Raw genomic sequence first — 20501 nt, forward strand, 5'->3', positions numbered from 1 at the left:
GGCTGTTTTCTGCTCTTTGGTCGGGTTGTTGTCTCTTTGACACATTCCCCATTTCCATTCTCAATTTCATATCGTACGAAAACACAGCTATCTTTTTAGATTGTACTTCGAAATGAAAACAATGCTTTTCTGGATTAACCATTGTTTTTTATATCTGTTCCTTCATCAGGAACGCTTAATCCTAAATACTTGAAAACATCAAGAGCTATATGACCAAATGGCAAAAGAGCCACAAAACAATAGCCAAATTCATCTGAGGTCAAATTTAAACAACAAAAAAGTTGCGTCCGCTTAGTTATACGAAGTATGAGGAAATGAAAACAATGTGAATCTGGCATTGATTAACTAGGTAAATATTACTCTTGTGCCTTCGCAGTTAGGATAGAGTCACTTGTAAGAGAGCATTGATTAACTAGGTAAATATTACTCTTGTGCCTTCACAGTTAGGATACAGTCACTTGTAAGAGAGCATTTATTTTATGTTATTGGTGTTCCCATCAATTGTTTATCGATTCTATAAAAGACAGCTTAATTTGTCGTCTTAAGCATTCTGTGAAATGATTTATCTGCAGTATATATTATAAATATTCAATAATAGTACTCACATCGTTTTAGTCAGTTAATAGATATTGCGGTTAGCCACAAAAGTATAAATTATTATGAAATATGATAATGTGGTCAAAGAAACAGAAGTATGTCTCAAGGCTCGAATGTTTACAAAATGTCCCCCAAATAAACAAATTATTTTCTTACTGATAAAATTATTCGAATTTCTTCTCTGTTGTGGTTTCTATAATATGTATTATGTTTATTTATGTTTTACTGTGCATTGCTATTGATATGACACGACTCAAAAATTGGCTGTTAGCATTAGGAAAGACACATTGACGTGTTTGTAAAATTTTGAATGATTGTTGGTTGCTAAACCTCCAGTGGCAAATATTTCATGCATGTTCAGGACGAGTGTTTGTTATAGATCTTAGTTTTGATTATAGTCAATCTGTGCAACTTTTTATAGAAGATATATCATAGTAGCATTAAACATATAAAAAAAATCGTAAAGTCCGCGGGACCCTGTGTCTCGACTGAAAATATTGCTGCTGTTAGTGTAATAATGTAATGTTGACTTAAAGAGTGAGTTCATTTATCAGTAAAATACAGAATTTAAAAACAATCAAATCTTTTTTTTAGATCTTTTTTCGTGGTCTTGAAAATTAGCTTCTGTCCAAGCTTCATAACAATTCATGAAGGTTAACAAATTTATCATGTCGAAACGTTTAATCCTAGACTGTCTGTAAATGTTAACTGTAAAATACTAAGTCCATCCATCAGAAAAATCTAACTTTAACCCCAGACTGTATCTACTTGTTAAATGAAAAAAAAACTAAGTCCATTTATCTTAAATACGGAAAAATGAAAATATATATTTTCAAAATTTTGCTCTTGATACTGTATTTTGATCATAAACAAGCTTCTGTCTATGATGGTTTTACACCGCCGACGCCGACGACGAAATCTAGGATCGCTATGTCTCATAAATGTCGTCATATCCAGAAATCAACGCCACTTTGGTTATTTTAATATTATACTAAAGAAATCGGATACGGGTTACGGAAATTATATTGAAATGATAGGGAATTTTGAAAAAAAATGTCTGTTTTAACTTTAAATTAAGTGATAGACAGGTTGCGGGGACAGAAAATAAATAGACACAACAATATACACCATTTGGATGAAAAATTTTGTCCTGCCTTTTTCTTTTTCACTCTATTCGGTCCTGCCTTTTTCTTTTTCACTCTATTCGGTCCTGCCTTTTTTTTTTATTAGTTTATCCTGACTTTTTTTTACATAAATTGTCATCCTGCCTCTTTTTTTTTGCCAAGTTGCTCATCCCCCCCCCCCACCCCCCCCCCCCAGAAAAATCAAATGGTAGCTCCCTTACAAAAACAGGTTGCGTGGATGAAACTTGAAACTTGAATGTCCAAAAAATAAGAAAGTCCAAACCTTGTATGTGTAGTCGTTGAACTCTAGGTTCCCACGTAAAGTTAAAATGCCCCTATTTCAAATAAAATAAACTCACGAAAACACGAAAAATTCACTAAATTCGCGTTCATTGTTTTGATTTTGACCGCCTGACAACTTTACGAAAATATCAGAGTGATTATAAACAAGGACTCTGTGGCGGGCACAATTCTCATTTACATATTATGAATATTAATTACTAGTAGCAAAAGTACTACTAATTTCTGGCTATGTAAATGTCGCAGGCTCGACAAAAAGGAGACGTTGTTTGATCGAATTGAGACAACTGTTCACCAGAAATCAAATTTTGTTTTCCTCTTCAAGTATGATTTATGAGTAAACACTGATTTAGAATTTAAAGAACATCATCAATACATTTGGAAATGAGGAAAGAAGTTTCCTATATGTTTAATAAAAGGATTTCGCTATTCTATGTTTTCTTCTTGCTTTTGGACATTTTCGTTAAAAAAAAATCACCAAGGAGAGTAACTCAAATCTTTAGTTCTGGAAAGTCGATAAGGTGAGTCGTTTATTACTTATGGAAAAGTGGGCATTGTGAGTCGCTCCATCATTACTTATGGAAAAGTCGACAAGGTAAGTCGCTCAATCATTACTTATGGAAAAGTCGACAAGGTGAGTCACTCAATCATTACTTTTGGAAAAGTCGACAAGGTGAGTCGCTCAATCATTACTTATGGAAAAGTCGACAAGGTGAGTCACTCAATCATTACTTATGGAAACGTCGACAAGGTGAGCCGCTCAATCATTACTAATGGAAAAGTCGAAAAGGTGAGTCGCTCCATCATTACGTATGGAAAAGTCGACAAGGTGAGTCACTCAAGCATTACTTATGGAAAAGTCGACAAGGTGAGTCACTCAATCATTACTTATGGAAACGTCGACAAGGTGAGTCGCTCCATCATTACGTATGGAAAAGTCGACGAGGTGAGTCGCTCCATCATTAATTATGGGAAAGTCGATAAGGTGAGTCATTCCATCATTACTTTCGGAAAAGCCGACAAGGTGAGTCGCTCCATCATCACGTATGGAAAAGTCGACAAGGTGAGTCACTCAATCATTACTTATGGAAAGGTCGACAAGGTGAGTCACTCAATCATTACTTATGGAAAAGTCGACAAGGTGAGTCACTCAATCATTACTTATAGAAAATTCGATAAGGTGAGTCACTCCATCATTACTTATAGAAAATCGACAATATTTGTTGGTTATATAAAAGATCAAAACTGAACAAATATCTTGGGTCCAAAAACCTCAAAGTTGGTATATATATTATTAGATTGTGTCTGTAAGTTAGCATGTTTTGACAATCTTTTTTTTATTTTCATATGTTCATGAATAAAATTGAGACAAGGACTATAATAAACTTATATAATGAAATCATAAGATATTTTACAGGTGCCAAATAAAACCTCAATTTTACAAAATATGTTAAAATATGGTAATTTTCCTTCAAAACTTCAGAAGTCATTAAATCGCATTTGTAGTACAAATTGAAGGTTTCAGTTTCACACAGAACAATTTAAACCTGTTATCTGACAATAAAATTACGTAGATGCATAAACGTTTTACTGACAACGAATTAAAACCATAAAGAGGCAAAAATAAATCTTCCCGTTACAAAAGGTGGTACAAACACTCGACATAGATTGTTGTAGTTAGTATCAGTTTTCAATAATTATCTATAATTAGATCAGAAATAAGATTAGACATTTTTTTGAGAAATGTGATACAACAATAAGTTTATTGATTGTTAAACATGCAACACAGGATATGGTATTACATACTGTGAAACCAATCAAAAGTTACGAAAGCATATAAAATATTGTATCTGACGTTCACTTTGGTATGCAGGGGCGGATCCAGCCATTTTTAAAAGGAGGATCCCAACCCAGGATAAAGAGAGGGGGGGGGGGGGTTCCAACTATATGTTCCCATTCAAATGCATTGATCGTCAAAAAAGGGGGGTTCCAACCCCCGGAAACGCCCCCCACCCCCCCTGGATCCGCCACTGGGTATGTGGTAAATTATTACCGATCTGGCCATCAGATTGGGTGCATTAATTAATGGTTAACTTCAGATTGGATGCATTAATTAATGGTTAACTTCAGATTGGGTGCATTAATTAATGGTTAACTTCAGATTGGGTGCATTAATTAATGGTTAACTTCAGATTGGGTGCATTAATTAATGGTTAACTTCAGATTGGATGCATTAATTAAAGGCTAACTTTAGCCTAAGATATTTATGTTAAAGCTTATAAACTGTGGACACAGAGATATGTCTCGCTGTTTGGTAATTTTGATAGTAAAATATGTATATGTTGAAATTGAAATGGCAATATTTAACCATGTAAACTATGCAAAACATACAAAGAACATTAACCATGACGGAAGGTGCAGAGCCAAATTGCCTCCATGGAAACAAGAAATGTCAATGCTTATAAAACTGAATACCAAATACCATTGACTTATCATAAGTGGTTTCCTTTAAACTAACACAAACTTTTTAAAACTTGTAAACTATGCAAAACATTCAAATTCAATAGACCATGACTAAGGGGCGGAGTCAAATAATCTCTATGGAAATGAGATCTGCCAATGCTAATACATCTACATACCAAATATCAATCTGATTAAAATTCAGATCTATCAAACCTCGCGTGCTCGTATAAAATTTAGTTATAGATTGAGTACACCCATGAGTCAAATGCACCCTGAATTTCACTATTCGAGATTTACGACAATTTACGGCTCGTATAATTTGCCAAGGTTAGCAATCTTTGTGAAATGCAGGCCTGACAAACAATCAATCTAGAACAGGCGTAATACAAACAAGTATAAGAAAACACGTATACAAACAAGAATAAACTTAAATCTACTACTTAGGGTAACTATAATATATTACTTGGGTGTTATCAGGTGCTCCGGAAGGTGAAACATATCCTGCTGTAGATTCTACACACATGATTTGAAAGTTGTTTTTCTAAATAAATAATAAACTCATGTTTACTTAGAAGTAACACTTTTAAAATTTAAATTCAAATAAACTTATTGAAACAGAGTATCTCAATTAATGCCTTGTTTAATATTCTAGTTCATATTTGACCTTTTTATCTTTTCTCTACTCTATATCTTCTTACCGTAATTCTAAATTTGTTTCACCAACCTTGCCTTCGCGGTATATAGATTTAAGAGATTTAAGAGAATGTATTTATGATCTGAAACTCGTGCTGCTTCCTACCATGGAAGTGTTATATTTCATTTTACTTCCATGTTCCTACCAACACGCGAGTCAACATGGTCAAAGGGTACCAGGTAACTTCAACCTTAACCCCTTTCTATTAACTTCACAAAGTTTATACATCAAAATATGACTACATATCCTATGTATATCATGATCAGATATTATTTATTGTATGTGACCCTGTTCAAAGATCCTACATATCCTATGTATATCAGATATCATTTATTGTATGTGACCCTGTTCAAAGATCCAACATATCCTATGTATATCATGATCAGATATTATTTATTGTATACGACCCTGTTCAAAGATCCAAATTTAAAAGTTAGATTGATTGATAGTTGCTTGCTTAACGTTTTGTGGCCAATCGCTGGAAAGACACATGGTTGTTCTTCTGGATATCAGGGCCTCGGTGGAAAGACACATGGTTGTTCTTCTGGGTATCAGGGCCTCGGTGGAAAGACACATGGTAGTTCTTCTAGGTATCAAGGCCTCGGTGGAAAGACACATGTTTGTTCTTTTGGGTATCAGGGCCTCGGTGGAAAGACACATGGTTGTTCTTCTGGGTATCAGGGCCTCGTTGGCAAGACACATGGTTGTTCTTCTGGGCATCAGGGCCTTGGTGGACGAGTGGTCTAAGTAGTCTAAACTACTGTATCACTAGCCAGTCAACACTGAGGTTGTGAGTTCGAATCCCGCACACGGCAGGTGCACTCGACTCTAATCTTAATTGACTAGGATTGTCAGTTTTCATTCCGAAGGTCGGTGGTTCTCTCCGGGCACTCCGGCTTCCTCCACCAATAAAAACTGACGACTACGAAATAGCAGAATAGTGTTGAAAGTGGCGTTAAACACCAATCAATCGTTTATCTGTATTGGATGTTTTACTTCCTCTTTTTTATTTTAAACTCCACAATGGCTTTCATAGTACTTATAAAACTCTTGATCAGCAGGTAAAGAAAGATAATTTTGATTTGATCTCTCTCTACCTGGTCTGTTAAATTACGTGTCCGACACAGAAGATGGATTAAATCTTGACAATTTTTTTTTATATATATATGTGTACAATTTGGAGATATATAATAATAGTTGAGTGAGCCTGGGTTAGTATAATAGTAGCTGATTGGGTCTGGGTTAGTATAATAGTAGTTGATAGGGTGTTGGCTAGTATAATAGTAGTTGATTGGGCCTGGGTTAGTATAATAGTAATTGATATGGTCTGGGCTAGTAAAATAGTAGTTGATTGGGCCTGCGTTAGTATAATAGTAGTTGATTGGGCCTGGGTTAGTATAATAGTAGTTTATTGGGTCTGGGTTAGTATAATAGTAGCTGATTGGGTCTAGGTTAGTATAATAGTAGTTGATTGGGCCTGGGTTAGTATAATAGTAGTTGATTGGGCCTGAGTTAGTATAATAGTCCCAGATTGAGCCAGTCATTCAAAAACATTAAATAAAAATGAAATCAATTTTCCGAGATCCTGTTTCCGATTTGTCGCATTTAAAGCACATTTTGAATGCTCAAAGCTTGGTATCTTCAAACGTGTCGATAGCTGACTTCTATACCTACTGGGTAGGATTGACATATCGAAGGTAATAACTGATATCTATACCTACTGGGTAGGATTGACATATCGAAGGTAATAGCTGACTTCTACAACTACTGGGTAGGATTGACATATCGAGGTAATAGCTGACTTCTATAACTACTGGGTAGGATTGACATATCGAGGTAATAGCTGACTTCTATAACTACTGGGTAGGATTGACATATCGAGGTAATAGCTGACTTCTATAACTACTGGATAGGATTGACATATCGAAGGTAGTAACTGATATCAATACCTACTGGATAGGATTGACATATCGAAGGTAATAACTGATATCTATACCTACTGGGTAGGATTGACATATCGAAGGTAATAGCCGACTTCTATAATTACTGGGTAGGATTGACATATCGAGGTAATAGATATTTGACCATGGTATAAATCTAGACCTTATACAAGAAATATGTAAGTGATCCAAAGAAGATGTGTATCACATGTAGTCTCTAAAAATGATGAAAGCAGAAGAGGCGAAGTCTGTATTTTGGTATAGGAACACCACAGGGACTCGGTGAGAAGATTAAACTATTGTTAATCAATGGTTTTCAATTTTTTTCGTATTTCCTATCTATTTGTATTACATTATTAACATATTTTACGTTGGCATCACTATTTATGTGCCTTCTAGCAATGTGCAGTTGACTATCCATATCCATATACAAAAATCCTAAGGAAAATTTAAATCTGCTAACCAAGTTTTTGTGAACGAAGCAAATGGCCTACACGTTAAAATTCTAGTCTCATATCTTCATTGTCTTGTACATTAAAAGAAAAGGTTTTTTTTTTTTTTATTTTTTACGATAATTACATAGCAACTACACAGCAATTTTGACAATGTTCTCTTAGTTGTTTTTTTTCTGCGTTCCCCCTTTTAAAGTCCAAAATAAGAACACCTTATTTTATCAAAACTTACATAGTTTTCCTCCGTCTAAACTTTAAAAGAGCTTGAAAGAATTAGTATAATTTATTTCATAAACTATAATGTAATTTAGCAAATTAAGATATGATCCATGTAAACTTTGGCTAATTGATCCTTAGAATAAACTTATTTCTGAATGTCACCAATTTAACACAGTAGTGAAATTTTTAAATATCGTTTTTATTTGTATTAACATTGATTTTGTTAAAGAACTAAACAAGCATTCTGAGAGTATTGCATGGCAATACATAGTCCCCTACCGGATAAAAATTCATTATACTGGAACAAAATTCTAACTTGTTCTATAACTTGTCATGGTGTTAACAAAAAAGAAAATATCAAGTCAATATCTTTAAGCATGACTAAAAACAGTGTGGAAAACTGATTATATGAGTGAATTTTTCAAGTCCAAGGACCATAACTCTGCACAAAATTATCAGACCGAAACAAAAATTTGAAAAGAGGGACGAAAGATACCAGAGGGACAGTCAAACTCATAGATCGAAAACAAACTGACAACGACATGGCCAAAAACAAAAAGACAAACAATAGTACAGATGACACAACACAGAAAACCAAAGACTAAGCAACACGAACCCCACCAAAAACCGGGGGTGATCTCAGGTGCTCCGGAAGGGTAAGCAGAATAAGTCTGATCCTGCTCCACATGTGGCACCCGTCGTGTTGCTTATGTTATTACAAATCCGGTAAATAGTCTAATTCGGTAGGTCACATTCGTGAAAAGGGAAGGGTATTGTAGTTACGACTTGAACTTGATCTGTAACTTGTCATGATAAAACTACAATGTATATACCAATTATCAATCAATATCTTCAAGCATGATGAAAAAAAAGTGTGGAAACACTCTAACATTAGATATGATTAATAGTTCTCTAAAATTAGATATGATGTAATACTATGTATATTTATTTTCAAGTTATAATCAAATATAATTAATAGTTCCAAATATTTCTTCTTTCATTTGTCACAAACTAATATAGATTTGTAACTTATCTATAAAATGTCAACAACTTTTATCTATTCACAATGTAATGTAATGAAATATATACCTTAATAAAAATAGATTGTTATCTTTCACTTCATATTTTTTTTTTATGTATATAGCATTCAGAAAATTAGTTTATACAAAATAAAAAACACTTCAAACAATTAACCAAAGAATGTCTTTAAATAAATGTGGATAGTGTCCACATGTGGACACAGATGATGCCCCCGCTTGCATATCATATAGTTATAAAGGGACATAACTGAAGAACGGTAAAAGTGACGCTACCCAAATTTGAACTTGATCTGAGTTTTGTGGTAATAAGCATTGTGTGTAAGTCTCATAACATTTGGTTGAGGCTAACTTAAGTAGAGAACAGACACTAAAAATTCAGCAATTTTTCTATTTGTAAACACGCATAACTCTAGAACGGTTGTGTATAAGTTTTACAACATTTGGTTGAGACAAACTAAAAAATTCAGCAATTTTTATGTTTATAAAGGGACATAGCTCTAGAATGGTAAAAGTGTTGCCACCTAATTTCATACTTAATCTGTATTATGTAGTAATAAGCATTGTGTATAAGTTTCATAACATTTGGTTGAGGCAAACTCAAGTTAGAGAACTGAAACAAAAAAAATGTACTTGATCCTTACTGAGTTTTGTGGTAATGAATATTGTGTATAGGTTTCATAATGTTTGGCTGGGGAAAACTTCAGTTACAGAATGGAAACTAAAAATTTTTGCAATCTTTCGATTTATAAAGGGGCATAACTCAATAATGGTTAAAGTGACACTACCCAAATTCAACTTGATCTGTGTTTTATCAGTGGAAGTCAAAATTAAACATTGCATTGTGTAAAGCATTGATTGTAGTTGATTCAACTATAATCATGGTCAAAGGAAGATAACTCCAATTTTAAAAATATATTATATAAACTTGATATTTAGAAGAAAATAAAAATTTTGCAATTTTTCCTTTCATAAAGGGGCATAACTCTAGATCGGTTAAAGTGACACCACCAAAATTCAAACTTGATCTGTGTTTTGTGGTAATAAGCATTGTGTATAAGTTTCATAACATTTGGTTGAGGCAAACTTAAGTTAGAGAACGGAAACTAAAAATTTTGCAATATTTCCTTTTATAAAGGGGCATAACTCTAGATCGGTTAAAGTGACGCCACCAAAATTCAAACTTGATCTGTGTTTTGTGGTAATAAGCATTGTGTTTAAGTTTCATAACATTTGGTTGAGGCAAACTCAAGTTAGAGAACGGAAACCAATTTCGGGACGTACGGACGGATGTACGTACGTACGTACGTACGTACAGACGGAATAGGGTAAAACTTAATGCCCCCTCCGCTACGGCGGGGGCATAAAAAATGAGTTATCTCTCTTTATATAGAAATATGGTTTAACATACAAAATGTAGTACTCTAACATTAGATATGGACCATGATAACTCTGGACTAAATCATCAGACCGGAACAAAATTTGAACTTGATCTACAACTTATCATGATAAAACTATATACCAAATATCAAATCAATATCTTCAAAAATGAAGAAAAAAAGTGTGGAAAGCTGATTTGCCAGACTGACGGATGGACAGACGGACGGACAGACAGACGGACGTAGTGCAAACCTAAAGTCCCCTTCGACTTCGTCGGTAGGGGACTAATTAATGATCCTACATCCTGTCCATACTGTTTACTTATATTTTGGCATTGCACAGGGTCATGTTTCTGTCCTTACACATCCTTGGCTTTCAACTATTCAGCTTTGAGCGTTCTTGATGAAGGTAAATCCAGAAAAGGGCTTTGGACGCCTGAAATTTAGAACGTGTTGTTTTCATTTTTTTCTCAGACTGTTTATGATGTCTTTACACTAAATTCCTTAGATGTGTAATGATTGATACTTAGTCTGGGAGAACATGATTTATTTATTTGTTGTAATTGGCTTTGAACAAGCTTTCAGTAAATGTGAGTACTATTTTGGTGCTTTGTGTCTATAGTTTTAAGGTTAGTTCTGTTTGTGCCTCATACCAATTTTTTATGTTATGCCCATTGCAAGTGATTTTTACAGTTTGTTTTTATGTTGTGCTGTAACACAACTGTCCCAGGTTAGGTGGAGGGTTGAGCAGTAACAAAAATGTTTAAACCCCACCACATCCTTTATGTCCCAAGTCAGAAGCCTGTAGTTCAGAAATTGTTGTTGGTTCATGTCTGTCATATGTTTTTGAAAATTGTTTTGTTATAAATTAGGCCATTAGTTTTCTCAATTGAATTGTTTCACATTTTTCATGTCTGTGTCATTTTTAACCGACTATACGGTTTGGGTTTTTCTCAGTGTTGAAGGCAGTACGGTTGCTTGTAATTGCTTACATCCACTTCATTTGAACTTTGGTGGATATTTGTTTCATTGGCAGTCATATCACATCTTATTTTTTATTTATTTCACTCCATAAATAACATGACTTTGTCTTCAACTAATTAAGACAACAATGGTAAAGAATAGGTAAAGAAGACCATTCACTGTCATAAGTTACAAAATAAATAAGTATAACATTTATATACATTTTAACAAATAATTGTCAATAGCTCCATCTTGAACTTCATTTACAGGTAAAGACAAAAGGAAGTATTCCTTGATCAATATGGTACAGTTACAGTATGAAAACACGAATTTCCTCTTAAGCAGTCAGGGGCGTTACTTAAACAAGTTATTTTTTTTAGTTACTTGTATAGGTAATTTTTGTTTTTAAAAATGATTAAATTACTCAATAAAGTTATTTTAAATTTCAATCGAAGCATCAACTAAATGTAGTTTTATGAATTTATTAAATCTGAGATGAGTATAGAGATAAAATGTTACTTTAAAGATAATGACAAAAATATTATTCAATGACTCCACTCAAGCATAACTGGAAAATCCTCTCACGGTTGTGTAGATTATCAGCCGTGTTACTTGTATAAGTTATTTTATACATCTTTAAAACAAGAATGTGTCCATAGTACACGGATGCCCCACTCGCACTATCATTTTCTATGTTCAGTGGACCGTGAAATTGGGGTCAAAACTCTAATTTGGCATTAAAATTAGAAAGATCATATCATAGGGAACATGTGTACTAAGTTTCAAGTTGATTGGACTTCAACTTCATCAAAAACTACCTTGACCAAAATCTTTAACCAAAAACTTTAACCCGAAGCGGGACAGAAGGACGAACGGACGAACGGACAGACAAAACGAACGAACGGACGCACAGACCGAAAAACATAATGCCCATAAATTGGGCATAAAAATTAGTAATTACAATTTTTTAAGGAACATATGTAATTGTTTTTGGTTACAAATTATAAACAATTTTAAGTCTTACTGAATCACAAGTTTCCAGCTATCCATATCTGTCTGCCTTTAAGATTTTCAAGGAAAATAGTATTTTAATAGTCCCAAGAGACCAATCTTTGACCCAGAAGCGTGGATATGAAATATAAGTGAGTCAGAAAGGAAATTAGTGCTTCAGGAGGATTAGTTTTTATATTTCATGGGAAAAATAACCAGATGTCTGCAAAAATTTGTTAAAGCTAGTAAAATCTGTATGAATAGACACCTATAAAAATAATATTTACAAAAGTTACTTATATAAGTAAGATTTAAAATAGCCTCGTTTTCAACATAACTTGTATAGATAATTTTGAAAGTTACTTGTTTAAGTAATACCCCTGACTGTTAAACGAAAATTTGATCAAAAGTATTCGACCATACATTTCCCTTGTATGGAAAGAGGCATTGGTTAATATTTTAAGTTAAGAACAATGGTGACAAAAATAAATATATAGGTACATATTTATTTATAGATTTGCTTACAGTGTTCTTTTAACACTTTTTAGTATAAATATTTACAATGCTATAAATAGTAAACACAATATTTTGCTAGCCAAACTTAGCTTCATTGGGTTTGCATCTATCCAGGTAAAATTTGGATGCAGATAAGAAGCTTTTGCAGCCCATTGTACAGATTGATCAATCAGATCTAATTTTGCTGCATAAAAATATTGTATGAAGTCAAGTTTTTTAGATTGACATATGAAATCCATTGTTGTAGTAAGGTTAGTTTGCAAAATTCATTGGCCAATATTACAAGGATATTAAGGATGATGTCAGGAAATGAACTTTATCTTTAACCTTGTGGTACCTTTTTCATGTTTTTTATTCAAACCATCTGGTTCTAAAGTTTGAAACTAATGTGAACCCAAAAGTTTTTCTTCTCCTTCTTGCTGCAGTGCCATTTCATTGTAAACCTAGCTTAACGCTTAAGGGACATAACTTTTACAAATCACAGGTTCTTTATCTCAATCATTTACAGAAGTATATTATAAGCTTCTAAGCAACACAAAATATTTAATTCTATTTCACATGAGTGCTTAAAGAGCATTGATGAAACTGATTATCACAAACACATCACTGATGAAAGGAGTAAGCTCCAAAAACCTGGACTTCTGCTTAATATCTCAAAAAAGTCACATTTGTAATAAGCGTCACATTTGTAATAATAAGCGTCACATCCTCCTCTGAAGAATGAGATTTGATGATTGTGTAATTGCTGTTAACTGTTTTTATTAAAAATTAAAATTAAGGATGGATATGTCCTGTACAATCTCAATAAGCTATTATACCAATACATATCATAAAGTCATTGTAATATTACACAGATAATTCCACCATGTCCGTCTCTCATGTAGAGCCTCATTCCTGCCTTCCCATGATCAGAATCACTGAAGTCATGTCCACTGTTGTCAGGTAAATAAACTGTAAGAAATGACCGTGGTCCATGTCCTAAACACAGGAGAACCTGTTTAAGCTGACCATCATGGAGGTAGTGATACAAGTTTTCTCTGTAATTGTGGTTTGTTTGAAAGTGTTGGGTTACTGTCAGTAAAAATCCAACTACAAATAAAGAGAGAAAGTAATTATATTGTGAGACTTATTTTGAGACAAACGAAAGCAACAAAGGAAATAAATACATATAGAAATTTACTCTCAATACTATTCCATTTTTTTATGATTCTTAAGGAATTCTTCTCATATTTCTTTCAAGCTTTCTTTACTCCCAGTCAATCAGTAATATTGCATTATTTGAACAAATTTTAAAATATTTCTTGTTGTACAATATCTCACTAGAAGTAAGACCTATATATACCTGTTTCATTGAAAAAGTGTATTTCTTTAGGATATCCCGCCAGTAGTTAAGACTTGTATGTGTTCCTCTTATAGTTGATGTGTTTCCCTCGGTTTTAGTTTGTGACCCGGATTTGTTTTCTCTCAATCGATTTATGACTTTTGAACACCGGTATACTACTGTTGCCTTTATTTATATATACCTGTTTCATTGACAAAGTGTATTTCTTTAGGAAATCCTGCCAGTGTTATTGACTGTGTTATAGTGACTACTGCATCAGAATCTATTGTCTCCCTGTAAATAAGATAGCATCTTCATGCATTGTTACTGAACATGCAGAAAATAGTGCATACTGGATGTTAAGCAAGCAGCAATCAATCATTCAATCATCTTGATGCATTTAATATTAAATCATAAACAGTTATTTAATAAAAAAACTCCCATGTAATCTATTTTATATCTTTTGCCATTTATCATAATATAATTATTTTCAAAATCAAATTCATATTGTTTGACAATATTGCTGTTTAAGAGTCAAAATATGAATTTTAAAAATGAAATGTAGAGAATACGTCAATGAGACAGAAACTCAAGGACACATAAAACTGACCAAAGGCTTATTTCAATATGATTGCATGTAGCCATTCTTTTTTTAATTTCATATTTTACAAAAGTAGAGAAAAATGGTGGAGTGATAAGATTGTGGATGTATCACTAATATTGGTGGAATCCAAGGTTCTTGAAAAGAATCATATTTGTAAGTCATGACTGATTGTACAAATGTCTGTAATAAAAGCTATGTTTGTTTTCAGTAACAACTGATGTATCTAAGTGCAATAATAATCCTCAAAAAGTTGATTGAAACCACATGGAATAATTTCCTGACCCTTTGGCAAAATTATTTGCTTTTGACTGTATCATAAAATGTATATAGGTGGAATCACAAGATTTGAAAGTATCACAAAGATTGGTGGAACTGGAGCATTTTGTATATATCATAAATCTATGTATTGACCTTTGGCGAACCTGAAGAAAAAATAGTACAACTTTGAAACTGGAATAATAATGTACCTGTGAATCATTAAAATAAGCAGAAGATTATCCACAGCAATGGCAGCTCTCGTAAATGTCTTGCCAATGTCATCAGTGAAACTCGCTTCCCCAACAACTTTGAATGTTGTGAATTTTATTTTGTCTTTAACTTTTAAGTCGTCTTTCTCCCAAAAGTTACTATCAAGAGGCCTAAAATGTAAAGTAAGATATTTTAAAAATAAGAATTTTTTGAGGCTACTAACTAATATTTCGAAAAAAGATTTAAGATTATCCATCTGAAGACCAGTCTTGTCCTCTGACAGAGAGGTCAAATATCAGTCCTTTGAAGAAAACAAATCTGCCTTTTCCCCCTCTTTCATCAATATGCAGCTGTTTAAACTATTAACTATAGCTCATCACATTAAACTGCACCAGATACACAATTTTATATGAGAATTTTCGATAAAATTGATTTATTTTATTCGTCATACCATTGACATTAAAACTTTTAAAGTGACTTATAGACTCAAAGGGTCGGGTGTTCTAATTATTGTTTTTATATTTCACTGTATTATATACTATTTTGTGAAAAACACATGTCACTATAATAAATAATTTACTTACTTACTGTACAATTAATGTCTCTTTAGTGATGCCCAAGGTCAGATTTTATTGGTGGAGGAAGCCGGAGTGCCCGTAAAAAAACCACTGACCTTCGGTAGGAAAACTGACAATCCCAATCAATTAAGATTGGAGTGGAGTGCACCTGCTCCGTGCGGGATTGGAACTCACAACCTCAAGGTTGACTGGATAGTGATACAGTAGTTCGACTACTTAGACCACTTGGCCACCGAGGCCTCTACAGAATGTAGGAATCTTTTAAAATGTGTGAGTCTCCCAAGAAAGACATGTGTCCCCTTCTTTCTCCACATACAGTAGTACAGAATGTAGGAATCTTTTAAAATTAAAGAATTTTCTAAGGAATTTGTGTGTCCCCGGTTATCTCTAAATAATATACATTGTAAGCAGTAATGATGAAATCTTTTTATCATTTAAATATCTCAGTGAGGTCTTCAAAACAGAATTCAAATAGGAAAATACTTATTTGTTGCATTCAGGATCTAATGGTTAAATCATCCTATAAAATACTCACTTGTTCAGTATAGGACTTAATGGTAGTAACGAGGGAAGATCAACAAATTTAACCTCTCCTGAGGTTGTAAGGAGAACCAATATATCTGCCACAGATCCCATGCTGAACATTTCTCCTAAGTAATCTGCTTCATTTCGGACACCATTGCAAGAACTTAACAACCTATGAATAAATCACAACACTTAAAATATATGCTGTTGTGTAGTATATAAGTCAGGGCCTCAATTTTTTGTGTGTTGTGTAGTATATAAGTCAGGGTCTCAATGTTTTTGTGTGTTGTGAAGTATAGAAGTCAGGGCCTCAACGTTTTTGTGTGTTGTGCAGTATAGAAGTCAGGGCCTCAACGTTTTTGTGTGTTGTGTAGTATAGAAGTCAGGGCCTCAATGTTTTTGTGTGTTGTGTAGTATAGAAGTCAGGGCCTCAATGTTTTTGTGTGTTGTGTAGTATATAAGTCAGGGCCTCAATGTTTTTGTGTGTTGTGTAGTATATAAGTAAGGGTCTCAATATTTTTGTGTGTTGTGTAGTATAGAAGTCAGGGCCTCAATGTTTTTGTGTGTTGTGTAGTATATAAGTCAGAGGGCCTCAATGTTTTTTGTGTGTTGTGTAGTATAGAAGTCCGGGCCTCAATGTTTTTGTGTGTTGTGTAGTATATAAGTCAGGGTCTCAATGTTTTTGTGTGTTGTGTAGTATATAAGTCAGGGCCTCAATGTTTTTGTGTGTTGTGTAGTATAGAAGTCAGGGCCTCAATGTTTTTTGTGTGTTTTGTAGTAAATAAGTCAGAGGGCCTCAATGTTTTTGTGTTGTGTAGTATAGAAGTCAGGGCCTCAATGTTTTTGTGTGTTGTGTAGTATATAAGTCAGGGCCTCAATGTTTTTGTGTGTTGTGTAGTATATAAGTCAGGGCCTCAATGTTTTTGTGTGTTGTGTAGTATATAAGTCAGGGCCTCAATGTTTTTGTGTGTTGTGTAGTATATAAGTCAGGGCCTCAATGTTTTTGTGTGTTGTGTAGTACATAAGTCAGGGCCTCAATGTTTTTGTGTGTTGTGTGGTATATAAGTCAGGGCCTCAATGTTTTTGTGTGTTGTGTAGTATATAAGTCAGGGTCTCAATGTTTTTGTGTGTTGTCTAGTATATAAGTCAGGGCCTTTTGTGTGTTGTGTAGTATATAAGTCAGGGTCTCAATGTTTATGTGTGTTGTCTAGTATATAAGTCAGGGCCTTTTGTGTGTTGTGTAGTATATAAGTCAGGGCCTCAATGTTTTTGTGTGTTGTGTAGTATATAAGCCAACCAGTATTCGTTTCACAACTGATAAACTGATAACATGCAGACTCTTTGTTTTCTTTATATGTAAATCAATGGAGTTTTGGAGATAGAATTTCTACTTGTGGGTACAGTTTTTTGGATTGAATTTATGTGGGACTTGATTTGTAATTTTACAAGCTAAAAAGAAATTAACCAGTACATTGATGAAAATAAATCTTCTACAAATAATCCAAAGTAGTATCTCTCATTGACCATGTGACTGTACATTGTAATAGTACACAATGTACGTCTGTTAATTGATAAGATTAAAATTCTCTATCAAAAACAAAGTACTGGCATACTGTTGACGACGCCAACGTCATACCAATATACGACCACAAAAATCTTTTTGCGGTCGTATAAAAAAAGTACTTTTTTTTTCTTTTAAAACTATTTATAAATATCTTAGAGAAATGAAGGCTTCAGAGCAAATGCAAAGTGATTTCCGTTATAATTAATTTTTCCAAGGAGCATAACTCGTTAAAATATTTGATCAGCACTTATTTCGAAATTGTCAGACATTACTGATATAAACCTATGATATAAGTTTCATAAAAATTCTGACAAGAATTTAACACATGAGAGCGCTAACAATGCAATTTTCCATATAATCGATATTTCCAAGGAACATAACTCTTTAAAAAATAATTGATCAGCACCAATTTTCAATTTTGTCTGAGACATTGATGATATAAACCTATAATATTAATTTCATAAAAATCTGGCAAGAATTGTACAAATGAGAGTGCTAACAATGCAATTTTCCATATAATCAATATTTCCAAGGTGCATAACTCTTTTAAAAATTATTGATCTGCACTGATTTTCGAACTCATCAAAAACATTGATGATATAAACCTATAATATAAATTTCATAAAAATCTGGCAAGAATTGTACACATGAGAGCACTAACAATGCAATTTTCCATATAATCAAAATTTCCAAGGGGCATAACTTTTTTAAAAATAATTGCGCGTTTATGGGGGGGGGGGGGGGGTGGGGGGGGGGGGGGGGGGTGGGGTGGTGGGGGGAGGGGGGACAACAAATTAACAATGAGATTTGTATTAACTGATTAGATCAGTATTCTAATATGACGTGCTTCTTTCGCTTTGTAAACAGTGTGATAAAATTCTTGATATATCTATACTTAGCGCAGACTCAGAGATGTATATATGAATGGCTGTTACTATTCACCTCCCACGTAAATCCACATGTATCATAAAATTGAGAATGGAAATGGGGAATGTGTCAAAGAGACAACAACTCGACCATATAGCAGATAACAGCCGAAGGCCACCAATGGGTCTTCAATGCAGCGAGAAACTCCCGCACCCAGAGTCGTCCTTCAGCTGGCCCCTAAACAAATATGTATACTAGTTCAGTGATAATGGACGTCATACTAAACTCCAAATTATACACAAGAAACTAAAATTAAAAATGATACAAGACTAACAAAGGCCAGAGGCTCCTGACTTGGGACAGGCGCAAAAATGCGGAGGGGTTAATCATGTTTTTTGAGATCTCAACCCTCCCCCTATACCTCTAGCCAATGTAGAAAAAACAAACGTACAACAGTATGCACAGTAAAACTCAGTTTAAGAGAAGTCCGAGTCTGATGTCAGAATAGGAAACAAAAGAAAATAAACAAAATGACAATAATACATAAATGAACAAAGGACTACTAGCAGTTACTGACATGCCAGCATCATAACCTTTGTCCAAACACTAAGTGGATTTTGTTGTGTTTGAATTGAAATTAAAAAAGAAACTACAGAACTGTTATTCTAATGCATAACAAAAAGAATTAATGCATAAGATTTAAAAAAATGTATAAACTGTTGACACAGAGATATGTCTCGTCTATCCGCATAAAATTCAGAAAAATACAATCTGATGGACAGCAACATTGCTTATTAATTCAGCCACTGGACCATGATCTAGTGTGCAGGGCCTGAAAATAGTCTTCAAACTGATATGTACTGATAGTAACTCAACTTCATACAAAATATCATTGATCTATCACAAGTAGATCCTATCAAACTAACTTAAGCAGAAAATTTAACATTGAAAATTGCTAATTAATTCAAAGTCACTGGACCATATCCTAGGGGGCAGGGCCTCAAAACAGTCGTTAAACTGATATGTACTGATAGTAATGCAACTATATATTGAATATCAATGACCTATCACAAGTAGTTCCTATCAAACTAACTTAAGCAGAAAACTTAACAATTGTTGACGCCGTCACCGTCACCATCAGCATCGCCGGAAAGGCTATCCCTATGCCTCGCTTTCTGCCACTTTCGTTGCAGGCGAGACAATAAAAATAAAATTAAATTCCGTGAAATTTCATGAATGATCTTGGCACATTAACGTCTTGTCAAAACATGACGTCATACGAATGAAAACTCTCAAGCTGAAGATTGTTCCGTTACGTGTATGCTCTAAATTCAGATAATATTGCATTTAAATGGAGTTTTGAGGTAGGTTTCTATTTCATCATTTGCAAATTCATGGATTTCAGCAAGTCAACATGGCGGCTCACTCCTTAGTTAAGACATGTCAACTGTGGATTTGACAGTAAATAGTAGCCAACGAAAAAAAATATTTGGGTTAAGAATTATAAGGATTGAACACATTTTTTCTAGTGGTTATTTAAGAAATAATTCATGCAAGCCTTCGATTTATTTGAAATTTGTAGCTTTTATCTTACAGGGGTAAAATAGAACAGCCATACACTCGGCAATCTTACCTTCGCTTCGGTTTTTCAAATTACTGTATTTGTCCTATTAGAATCGAAATAATTCATGCAAGCCATAGATTTGTTATCATTTTCACATGGATAATGCCCGAGATAAATTCAAATATAACGGCCCAGGCCATGTGAAAATTTCCAACAAATCTATGGCTTGCATGAATTATTTCTTAACTAATATTCTGTTTACTCTGATGATCAGTAGACAGTGAGATTTGTATTTTATTCATTTCAAAGAAATCACATACTGCTTAATCAGACGAC

General features: G+C 33.8%; 1 protein-coding gene across 3 annotated transcripts in view; it reads right to left on the minus strand.

Moving 5' to 3' along the window:
* Positions 1-12650: 12650 nt before the first annotated feature.
* LOC127716403 (uncharacterized) overlaps positions 12651-20501 on the minus strand; it is a 102612-nt gene continuing 94761 nt past the window's right edge. For all 3 annotated transcript variants that reach the window (XM_052222595.1, XM_052222593.1, XM_052222594.1), the window contains exons 16-19: positions 16181-16342; positions 15067-15237; positions 14198-14289; positions 12651-13763 (exon numbers count right to left, since the gene is read on the minus strand). In XM_052222595.1, coding sequence (XP_052078555.1) covers positions 13510-13763; positions 14198-14289; positions 15067-15237; positions 16181-16342 — 679 coding nt within the window. In that variant the 3' untranslated portion in view covers positions 12651-13509. The remainder of the gene's footprint in view (positions 13764-14197; positions 14290-15066; positions 15238-16180; positions 16343-20501) is intronic.

The sequence above is a fragment of the Mytilus californianus genome, unplaced genomic scaffold (assembly GCF_021869535.1).
Source record: "Mytilus californianus isolate M0D057914Y unplaced genomic scaffold, xbMytCali1.0.p SCAF_9, whole genome shotgun sequence".
NCBI lineage: Eukaryota > Metazoa > Mollusca > Bivalvia > Mytilida > Mytilidae > Mytilus > Mytilus californianus.